Below are 12177 nucleotides of genomic sequence, written 5' to 3' on the forward strand. Positions count from 1 at the left end.
TCTTTGTAGACCACCATCATTATACTGTAGGGACCATCTGTCACTGAGAAACCAGGACTTGAAAACTTTTTCAGTTTTGATCCCTAGCCTAGTCTTGGGGCACAGATCTCATTTGAAAGGAAAGGAAAAAAGAAAAAAAAAACAAGCCACAAATAAACCCTCGTTTTTGCTGATGTAAAAACTGCTGGAATAATTTAAGATGTAGATGTTTGTACAGATTAGTGGACTATGAACAATTCATAGGCATCTGGAGGAACTGGCCTTTCGGAACTGACCTGCCTGTTTGTGAGTAGCAGTGTTGCAGAACTCACTGGTTGCTAGCCGTGGGTGGCAAGGTGTTGCAGTATGGTCAGGTGTAACTCCAGAAGCCTTCTAAATAGAAGGCTTGAAATGCCTGATGACTGGCTCTGTAAGATCATTTGGGTGAGTGTCTTTAAAGCAGTTCTATGACTGTTTCATTAAACATGTTGCGTAAAAATTGTATTGTGTAAAAAAAAATATATTTTTTTTTAAGTTCTTATTTCTGTTATAGTAGAGCATCAGGATCTCACATTCTCTGTTCACTCTTAGTAGCAGACTAGTCTCTGAAGTCTCTCCAAAATACTGTTTAACATACTGGAAAGATTCTAACGTCTAAGGTGATTTTGACTAGCCTTTGGACAAAAACAGAATTTTTTTTAGCTCTAATTTATGGCTAGCTCCTTAGTGAGAGACTCTTAACTGCTCTGTACTCTTAATTTTCACTTTTCCTCTCCTTGAGTTACTCTGAAGAAAGTAACTATTTTTTTCTCTAGATAAAGTAAAGAATTCTGAATCAACTAAAGAACATGCTTTGGAAGCTGATTATTTAGAAAACACCGCTGTTATTGATGAATCTAATCTGACATCTGAACAGCAGCTAGGATTGAAACAAGCTGAAGAACGTCTGGAAAGAGATTATATCTCCCGACTTGAAAAAGTAGGTTGAGTTATTTATTAGATAAAAAAGAAAATGGGTGTCTTCTTTCATTATCATTACCATACTTCTGGTTGGGTGGTATTTCTACTAGAGCCTGTTACCTCTGTTTCTTTCTTCTTTGTAATGAATCACTTCAGTGATCTAAGGTATTAGCCCTAGTAGTTGACTAGTCGTTCATTGTGGCAGATGATATGGATTGGAAACTTTAAGTGTTCCTTTTGTGGCACGTGTGGCCTTTGTAGAACAGTATTTTTTGATTCTGCAGACCTAAATGTCTGCAGTTCCATTACTTATCTAAGATTTTCTAGACAGTCTAGTTATCTGGAAATTCAGAATACAGGATCAAAAGGAACCTTGTGGTATCTTCAGTATATTAGCCTTCCATCAGTCTGACTCACCTATATTGAAGATGACTCCTTAAAAATGTTTGTCTAAACTGTTCTTACCTCCAGTGAAACAATTTTCAAAGTCAGTATAGATAACCCAGGAGTTTTTCTTATTGTCTAATGTAAGTGTCTCTTTTTATCATTTTAATCCCTTATATGTTGTCCTAGGAAAATAAACCCAGGTTTATTACATTTTTCTGCAACTTTCTACACATCTAAAGATCATTGCTGTTCCTGCAGTCTTTCCTTCTTTAGACTCACTCTTTGTTCTTTGGTCTTAGGGTTTTTTTAGTTACTGGCTCATTCTTGTTGCTTTTCTGTAGTCATCCACTGTGTAAATGGTATCCAAAATCGGACATGCGATTTCAGCTGAGGCCTTACATATAAAGAGGAAAACTGACTTCATCTGCCCGCAATACAGTATTTATGTTTAGGATCTCTTCAGCAGCAATAGGACGTTGGTTTGTAGTTTGACCAGCAATCATCCCCATATCCTTTTCATAAGAAATGTTTAGTCAGATGTTCCCAGCCCTGTATTGTCTGCAGTTGATAATAGCTAAGGAGGAATGATACTTTGCTTTGATATTATTTAATTGCATCTGATTTATTTAATTTCTCTAATTTGTTGTGATCACTGAAATTCTGTTGTAGTTTACATCTTCTGTAACCTCTCCCAACTTGGTATCATTCACATTTGTAGTCAGCACAACCTCTATCGTATTTCCTAAGTCTTCAACAGAAATATGAATGTTTCTGACCACAGAAGAACTCCTGTTGAAAAATACTTGGCAGATACTTTTAGTCTGGTGGTGAACCAGTCTAGGTATGTGAGCTCAGAGGAGAGTTTTCTGAGCAGTTTTGTTCCCACCTTACTGTTCTTTATTTAGATAGTATTTATGGTCTCCTTTTGAGACTGATACTATGACAAGTGACAAAAACTTTGTAAAATTCAAGATACAACATCTGCTGCTGCTTCTTCAAGCCCTGTGATTTTATTTTTAAAAAGCAAGCCTAAAATTGGTTTAGTGCAATTTGTTCATAGCAGATCAGTTTGTCACCTATGACCTGTTTTTTTTCCTTATGTGCTTATTAATAACTTAATTATTGCAGTATTTTCCTGGATGCTAGTTCTGACTGGTCTCTTAATTCCTTGGCTCATCCTCTTTAGCCTTTTAAAGATATTCTTAAATTTTTCTTTCCTAGTGATCTGGAACATTTCCATTCTCTTGAGTTCTTTAAAATACAAATGGCTCTGAGATGGATTAGCTCCCTGAATATCCAAGCCCAGATTTTACGAGGCTTGGCTTCAAACAAGCCAAACATCCAAACTATGCATCTTACCTTACTCAAGGAGTAGTCCATAGCTTTTTTTTGTCTTGCTGTTTTGAGTTCTTGCCCCTTTCATTGGTGTGAAGCGTAACTAGATGATTAAAAAAGGCTTTACAATGAAGGCAAAATAAAAGATTTACATGATTCAACCTTTCTGGCAACATCTGTTGACATAAAACTGCAGATCAGTATTGTAAAGTATAACCAATTTTAAAAAATACTGTTATTGCTGATATTCATTCCGGTTTAGAGGAGTGGTAAAATATTTTTAATCTTCATTCATCAGGTATCATATACTTGAATCCTCTGAGCTAGAGTGTAACTACCTATAAGTTGTTTTCCAAATGGATGTTTAATTTCATCTTACTAGGTTTCTGTCTCTTAGAAAATAAGTATGACGAGATCTAGTATTAAAAGCATAATGACTATTTTATTTTAAATTTAAATTTACTCTGCAGTTGGAGAATATCAGACATTTTTTCCCCAAAAGCAAAGATCGAACTCAGTAGGTAGAAAAACCCAAATTCAGCAGTGGTTTAGATTTCCACATAGCAAGTCAATTTTTTTAAAGTCATGTATAGTCTACCTTAGTGTCTTAAAATGTTCTCTGTTAATTCATTGTTATGTCACTGTTTTCAGCACACTTTTCGATTTTAGTAAATACAGACCTATTAGAATTAAGATGAAAATGTTAAGTAGGGTTTTTTCTTTCCCAGTGGTAACTGATAGCAGTTATTGGAAAAATAAAGTCTGGAGGAAAACTAAGGCTTTTTGTTGGGGCCCTTTTGTCTTTGCAGTGAGCATATCAAAAGGCTTCCAATCTAGCTATGTTTTATTTGAGCGAGAAAATACAACTGCAGGATGAGACAGATAAAGTGGAGTATTTTGCGCGCAGCCCCTCACCTTTGCAGAGGTGGTCCTTTCTGCCTTTTGGTCTAGTAGTTCGTGGTGGTTTTCTGGTTGAATAAACTCCACAGCATCTCCTCTTGGGCCCTAGGAAAATAGTGCCCCTCACATCATCTCCTGAGGCTTGGCTTCTTGCAGACTTTCAGGGGTCTCCCAGGTGGCAGCTCTCCATTTGTGTACTCTGTCTCTCCCAGCCTTGTCTGTAGAAAGCGATTCTTGCCCTGCGTGTTTCTTCAATTATGAGCATCCCAAATTATTCATCAAAATGGAATAATCTTAGCCTTGTCAGAGGATCCCACCTTACCCAGTGTACAGTCATTGGTATGTTCTTCCTTGTTGGCCAGCCATGCCCTTTTTAATAGAACAAAAAATGTGGTACTTGCACAGGACGCTGTGAATATGCTAGCCAAACGGCAACACCATCTGTCATAATATGTATAGTAGATAATATGATGAATACTTCCCATTTTCTCATCAGAGAAGAGAGGATAGGTGCCGAGTTTTAATAAATCCATAGTTATTAAAAGCTTGAGCTGACAAGGGAATGGCTTACTGGCCTTTAGGTCAGCCTAAAGAGGCATAGTCTTCAGTCTTAATGTTGCCTCACTAAAATTTACTGAGAGGTATAATATTCAAGTCATCTCACTTCCTTTCCTTGCTTTCCCCACTTGTCATATGGGTAAAAATCCATTTCTGCTGTATTTTTTGAAGATTACTTAATGTTTGCAAAGCACCTTGATATTGCAAGTGTTACATAATTGTTAAATACATTTTATTATTCAAAGAATTGAGTTTTTCAGACACTATTAGCAGAAACATTTTCTTTTAATCTATGGCCATTTTTCCTCAGCGCTCCCCAGAATACACCAACTGTCAGTATCTATGCAAGCTCTGCTTAGTTCACATTGAAAATATCCAGGGAGCTCACAAGCATATTAAAGAAAAACGTCATAAGAAAAATATAATGGTAAGTTAATAAAATTCTGACTGATTTTTTTGTTCTTTTTCTTCCTTCTGTTTGGTTTTTTTGGGGGTTGTTGTTTTTTTTTTTTTTAAGAAAAAATATCATATGTGGTATGTTTTCTTTGGTCATCTTCATTTAGGTGAAAGTTTATGTGCTGAGCAGAGATCCACAAATTTCTGTTTCTTGTTTTCTGTTTGCAAAGAATGGCTTGATGATCTGTCCAGGCAGAGAGGAAAGAATATTTTTGGTCATTGCTTTTGAATTAGCGTCTCTGAGTAGTGGACAGTTCATCATACTTATAGTAACAGAATACAAAGTAACTTAGGTGAGAAACACACTTAGTTTTTCTGTTTCGCCCCAAAATAGTATCATTGGTAGCAAGACCTCCAGGGACTGGAGGTGGGGTTGGGGATGTTGGTTTTTTCCTGTTCTCTTTTGTCTGACTTCAAGTTTTTATCTACATCCTTTCTGTGATGGGTGGGCGGAGTGAATAGTATGTATAGACTACAAAAAGAGAGTTAAGAGTAGGGAGGGATGCGGTTCCTGAGTCACTCATCATCTGCCTGGGTTTATGCATGTGTTTAATATGAAAAACAGTTCTAAGGAATTCAAAGAGAAAAACAGTTTCTTTATTAGATACCATGGTGTTACTGTTTGCTTTGCTTTAAAGAGCTGCTACATGCATGAAATCCAATAAAAGGCACACAGATTTTCTTGCCAACCCATTTTTGTAAATGCTGATGAATAGCTACAAATTCCCCAGTATGTAGGGCTTTGTGATTCAGATGGTTAAACTTGCTTTTCCTACAACCATTCCCCAGAATTCAATCAATGATTTATTCCTGTTCCCATGTATTTCTTACCATACTTCTGTTTGATAGAATTAGAACATTAATTACATATATGCAAGCCATCACTTAGAAGACCCTGAATGCCATAAATCCATTACGTCTCATAAAGTGATGTTTTTGTATTATGTTCAGTTACTATTGGTAAAGGATTCTGGTTCTCTTGCTGTCTGCTAAATTGCATCATGGGAAGAAAAATAAATAAAATGGCAACGAACCCACTCCATGTTTGATATTGTACCATGCTTTTCATCTGTGCAGGGAGATAAGAATTGAGGAATGAGGTTTCTTTACCACCGACTGGAAATACTAGAGGACAGGGAGCTGTTTCAGTTTTTAACTCTTGTTTTCAAATAGCTTTATGTAGTGTGTCACATTACAGTGATAAGAGGTATGTAACTGTGTAAATGTTACTTCATGAAATATACCTATTTACAGCTCTAACTATGAGACACATGACTGCCAAATAAGCTTGGTAGCAGCGGTGGCTTCCCTAGTCAAGAAAAACCTGAAAGCAGTGACACTGAAAAAACCACAGCCCTTTAGAAATGCACATATTCTTTCTTATACTAAATTTGTTCAGATAAGAACAGAAGAGTTGAGAGATGCAGCCAGAACTAACCAAGCGATCTCATACTGGATTGTGTTTTCTTAGTGTATAATTATTTTCTGTTTATTATTTATTTCTGTTATCAGTCACATATTTCATGTAGTTGATGAATTTGTAAAACAAGTGATTGTTGTACTTACTCCTAAATGACGATGCATCTGACATATTTCTTGCTGTTGGATTAAATTGATTATAATTTGGTGCACTAAAAATAGCACTTTCTGGCACCAGCTGTTAAGGCAGCAGTGGGACTCAAAATTTCTTGGAGCTAGGAATACTTTCTCTGCCTGTGATATCTTCTTCAAGTAAATCCGCTCTGGAAAAAATGTGTGTGACTCTAGAAAAACGTTCTCAGCTCAGTTACTTTTATTATGTACGAACAATTACAGCTTTTCATTTCCTTCGATGAATTCTGTTTCAGAACTGTCAGAAAATTTGGTTCAGGAATGTAACACAGCAGATTTTCTCTCTGGTTGCCAGCTGTGAAACAACATACTCTCTTAAACACTGAGCATCTACTGTCATTTCTGTAAGCTAACTACATTTGCCAGTTAGGCAGGCAGGGTTCCTACCTTTGAAAGTGTTTGGTCCAGACACCATGTCAATAGAAGAACACAAACAGCCAACATGCAGTAGTATGAGATAACTTTTTTTCTTTTAAAATACCGGTTTTAACTTTTATTACCCAACAATTATTCAGGAGAAACAAGAAGAAAATGAGCTGCGTGCACTCCCACCCCCCTCTTCTGCGCAGTTGGCTGCTCTGAGTTTTGCACTCATCGAGGCAGCAAATGAACAAGGCATATCAGATGATGACTTCAGAATTCGTCAGGAAATTGTAAATGAGATGGAGAAAATTATTCAACAACGCTTACCAGGTATTCACAGTATTCTCCATTTTCTTTAGGTGAAAATTTTTCCTTTGTCTTAATTTTTACACAGATTTTGATACCTTCCATAATGGTGAATTAATGCATTTGGGATTAATATATCTTTGTATTATACAATATTAATATATACAGGCATTTTAGTACAGACTGGTGGTTGATTTAAAAGGACCTAAGAGACCTCCAAAAAGAGGAAAATATAATTGTGCTTCTTTTTGGCGTATGTTTATTGAAGCTATTGGTCCTCTTTAAAGTGGTGATTTCTGATGAAGATTGGAAATTTCCATGGCATGAAATGTTTCCTTCCTGGTCGTGTTTGAAGCCTCAGCCACTGTGCATTTTCTTCAGGCTCTAGTCCTACAAACCCTTCCACCTATACCTTACCTAGAATTACTGAATATCTGTGGCTGCTAAAGTAGAGATTACTTTTTTCCCCAAGTGCACTTAATCATACTAATATAAATGTAGCAGGAAGGGGAAATGAGGAGTTTAAAATGTGTTTTTTTCCTGATAGTCCTTCAGTTGTTTATAACATCTTTCAGGGCAGGTAAAAGTTGCATAAGGCAATTTTTCTTAAGCATAGTTTGAGGGGAAAAAAAATTTGACCTCTGCTATGAGTGATTTTGGCAAGCGTATGAGACATTTTCCGTACTTCATTGTGATCTGAAATATCTGCGGGTAATATACAACATTTTCAGTGCTTAATTGTGATCTAAAATGTCTGCAGGTACTAATCAGTAACTGTTCATTAAAACAAGTCATTAAAATCAACAAGGGTTGTTGTTTGACAGGTATTTCTTCTCATGTGTATTTATGGTTAATGGGTCCTAAAGTGAGGAGAGGTGTACTTTGAGATCAACTATAGCTTCCCAGAGTCCCTTGAACTGTCTTAAATAGGTCAAAATACTACATTTACTTAACTGCGTATAAATATCATACCTTATCTGCCTTTTCCTTGAGTGCTTTATGTTGATTAAAAAAAATAAAAGTCTGAGTAGGTTAAATGCTTAGTCCCTTTTCTCTGCTTCAGTGGGTCAATTAAAGTTCAGTGCATTAATAGAGTTTGTAAAAATTGTCTAGATAAGATGAATTATAGTCTTTCCCCTCCTCCCCCTTCAGAAGTACAGTGTGTTACTTCAATAGGACATTAAACATTCAAATCCAGTTTATACTGATACTGGAAAATAAAATAATGTAAGTAATACAACAATACAATAATATTTGATACTTGCTTCTTTACACTGATTTCTCATCATCTCCTATAGTTAATAAACTGGGAGATTGAGAGCTGATTTTTGGAGCCATGGTAATTTTGACTTTATGCAGTGGTTTGTTTTTCAATGAATCTGAACAGAAGGAGATGCTAATCTCATTGACAAAAACTACGTTTTCAAACTTCTTACTTAATCTTGAATTTGATTAATTGAATGAAACAATATTGAAACTGGGTTGATATTCTAAACGGTCCTTTTATTTTAGACATAACTTCTTTTTTCTCTTTGGTCTATGAGAATACAGTAGTAAGAAAGATTTTGTTTGCTGCAGGATGAGTAGCTTTAGTTTTAGGAACTACATTAAATGTATGCTTCAGCATAAGGTGCTGAACAGAATAGGGCTTTGTAGGGTGGAGGTTTGCTAATCTGTTTGCTCTTTAGTATTGCCATATGTGGCTCCTAGTGCAAACTTCTTTTCTGACACACTGTTGAGTTTTCCACTGATGGTATATTAGCATAAGACAAAGCAAAGGAAATTATTACTTGAGTGTTGGATTTGGAAGGGACTGAGCATAGTCTTGTTTTTCAGCTGACATAAATATGTCAGAGCCCTAATATATATTACAGAAAAGTTTTCATCTAAAAATTTATGTCATGAAGTGGGATAAATTACTCTATGGAGTGGAATGACATTTCTCATGATATTATTACTGAATAGTTACTTTCTGATTAGTTTAGATGTGTTGTACATCTTTGCAGTAAGGAACAATATTAAGTACAAAACCACTACATGGATACTGTACTTTGTGTCTTGGATTATACTGAAGTTATGTTTTATATGCATGTTTCGTAATGAATTGTGCATTGGAACTTGCTATTGAAATTAGCAGATTGTAGCACATATAAAAAAAATTTTGACAAAAGTGTATGAGCCAACAAAGAATTTTATAATTGGCTTACTGCTGAAGTGAAATAAGCTGTAGTTAACAAAAGCTGTTAAATAAAATCCTGCACTGAGATGGTGACAGTTACTATTTTATATTTCATTTTATATTAAGAACGAACAAAACTAAAGCTGCATTGCAGAAATATTTTAAAACAGCTTGAAAAGTTTTGGATATTTGGTAATTACACTATTTGAATTATATGTCTTCTGTGCTGCTGTGTTATGGAAATGACTAGCCTTCACGGGAGTGAGAAAGTGGTTCAATATTAATTAATTTTGGAGTACCATTTGGGAGGTGCGGTATCTAAAGCAAGGTGTGCATCGTCCATTAAAGAATAATTTATTTACTAGCTTGTAAATAATTGTTCTTTCTCTTCCAGACTGTTCACTGAGGATGTATGGTTCCTGTTTAACTAGATTCGCTTTTAAGACCAGTGATGTTAATATTGATATCAAATTCCCCCCTAAGGTGTGTAGATATTATTTTTTATTAACTGTTTATTAAATCAAGGCCATTGCCTTCATCTTCTGTTGGGCCTATGGTGTTAGAATAACACAAAGCATATAATCTTTGATTTGGTGTCAGATGTGCTTTGAATCAAGTGGATAGTTTTTATTGCTTGGTAGATAATTTCAGTTCTGTTTTTTTGGACAAACATGGTAACCTTTTTGAAAAATTTTCTGAGTAAGCATTGAAGCAATATGAAGATAATTGACTCTGGATAAGTGTGCTTTTATGTGCTAGTGATTCAGACTGTAAAACTTGTAGGTCTTCATTCCCCCTCCCACCCCCAACCCACCCTTTTAAAGGTGGGGCTAAAAGTGACAATCTTCCTTTTTGTGTTTCAGTTACTTGCAAGTAAATGTCACATCCCAGTTCACAGTTTACTGGGGTGCAAAATTCCTGCAGAGCAGTGTAACTTGCTTTTAAACATTGAAGTTGTTGGTTCACATTTAGTGTGTGATATTAGCCACACATTGTTACAGGCACAACTGCTGAACTTGCTCTTTTTTTTGACTGTATGTGTTATGGTGGAATTCAAGATACGTGTTTCAGGCAGATGCTTACACATAGCACTTTGAAATGATATGGCAGTTAGAAAGCAGAACAGAGCCCTTTTTAAAACAATTGTCACTTTTTCACAAAGGCTCAAAGGGTTGCTAATTTTTCGTTTTTCTTTGAACTATTAACATCTTATCTTTGAAACACTGAAGTTGGTTTCTGGGGAGGAAAGAAAACACATTTAGAAATTATAACCTTTTAAAACCCTTAGGAAGGTACTGATGTTAAATTCTTACTGTTGTGCATTTCTAGTGGCATATGTTGACGTTGAAATTGTTGAATATGTGGCAAGTATTTTGTTTTAACTTTATGGAGTCTGTTAATATGGAACTAGAACAGAAGTATTAACTAAAAAGGCTGTAGGCTTAAAGAAAGCTGGCTAATGCGTTTACCTGTTTTCATGGTGCAGACAGATACTGTTAACTTTTTCATTAATACTGACAAATTATTTCATTTTGTGAAAGAACATAGTGTTACTAGTTGTGCAGTCTAAGTAGTTTTAAACAAAATAAAATAGAGGTTACATTATTCCGACTAACCTATTTTTTTCATTTTAGATGAGTCAACCAGATGTTCTGATACAGGTACTTGAAATCTTGAAGAACAGTGGTGAGTTTCAGTTGCATCTCATTTCTGTTTAATTAACATTCCAACTGCTTTTCAGTTGTATTTACACTTAATTTGTCTGTAAACTTACAAAAATGGATTAGTTTTCAACCGGAGTATCTGAGCTGTTTTAATGAATACCAGTGCTTGTGTGAGAGATGAGAACCTGCAGCAGGAGAGTGGCAGCCCAGGCAGTCTAGTTCAGATTGCCAGAATTTATGGTAATAGTGTTGGATGCCAGATCAAAAAATATTTAACTTTGAAGGAGAAATTATAAGCAGTAAATGTGAAAGCCAGTTTCCATGTCCATTTGAGTGTCAGTGAGAACTATTAGAAAACTTGTGAAACTTGTTGCCTCCTTATTCTGTCAGGAAGTTACCTAACCTTGTGACCTGTACATCTTGAACCAAGTGACACAAGTAGCATAGCATTTTTGATCCTTCGGGAAATTTTGATAGGTCAGCTCCATAAGGGGTTTTCAAACTATCCCAATGGTTTGTCAGAGATTCAACCTTGTGTCTTTCAAATGTTGTAAAGACAGAAAGGTTCTAGAAGAGATACCAGCTCAGTTTCCTGACGGAGGCTTTTCTTTTTTTTCTTCTTTATGGCTGTGTGATACTTGAGGTGACCATCAAAAGTAACCAGAAAATACGCATACTGTATGCATACTATGCAGCACTTAATTTGAGTTGTTCTTAAAAGTGTGGTATAAATGTAATAGCTTTAAAGACACAGTTGGGAAAACTGTAAAAGACTTTTGTACAGCATGGTTTTTTTTCTCCTTGCTTAGCTGTCTACTCAGATGTGGAGTCAGATTTCCATGCAAAAGTTCCTGTTGTCTTCTGCAAAGATGTTAAAAGGTACATGTCACTGAAAAGGATTTTTAATGAGATACCTATTTCTGCTGTGCTTGTTCATAACAGCTGCTTGCCTGCACTCCTGACAAGAAGCATTACTGTAACATTTAGCTAACATCCATGTAAAAATGGAATTGCTCATACAGAAAAATACCATCTAGGAAAAAAGCTTAGCTTTGGTTTTGTACTTCATAGAGCTTGTTAGTTGTAGGAGTCTGAAAATACCAGTTCTACTTTAAGTTAAGTAGGGGCAGAGTGGGATGGGTTTCAGTTGATACTTAAAATTTCTGCGAGCAGTTTAATCCAAGACTTTAAAAACATTTTATATAATACACATTGCCAGAAAGGACAGATCACCTGACAGTTTCAGTGCATTCCTAAGAAGTAGCAACCTCCAAAATGGAACATGATTGCTGTATGATGGCCAGGTTGCTTTGACTGGCTAGAAGTATGTGCTTGAAACTCCAGAATAGTAAATGTGACAAGGGTGGGTGTATCTTTTCCTGTGTTTGTAGATTATTCAAATGCCTAGTAAGTACTAAGACAATAGATATAATTATTTGAGAAGCAAAACAGAAGTTTTTAGGGAAGCCGTTTTGTAGA

The 12177-nt window shown here is 35.7% G+C and overlaps 1 protein-coding gene across 2 annotated transcripts in view; it reads left to right on the forward strand.

Moving 5' to 3' along the window:
* The window catches only part of TUT4 (terminal uridylyl transferase 4), a 49912-nt gene that overhangs the window by 10166 nt on the left and 27569 nt on the right, over window positions 1–12177 (forward strand). For both annotated transcript variants that reach the window (XM_080406240.1, XM_080406241.1), the window contains exons 3-8: window positions 795–958; window positions 4430–4546; window positions 6702–6879; window positions 9429–9517; window positions 10669–10720; window positions 11508–11577. In XM_080406240.1, the coding sequence (XP_080262366.1) occupies window positions 795–958; window positions 4430–4546; window positions 6702–6879; window positions 9429–9517; window positions 10669–10720; window positions 11508–11577 (670 nt within the window). The remainder of the gene's footprint in view (window positions 1–794; window positions 959–4429; window positions 4547–6701; window positions 6880–9428; window positions 9518–10668; window positions 10721–11507; window positions 11578–12177) is intronic.

This window comes from Falco punctatus, assembly GCF_963210335.1.
Source record: "Falco punctatus genome assembly, chromosome: 11".
In the NCBI taxonomy this organism is placed as follows: Eukaryota; Metazoa; Chordata; class Aves; order Falconiformes; family Falconidae; genus Falco; species Falco punctatus.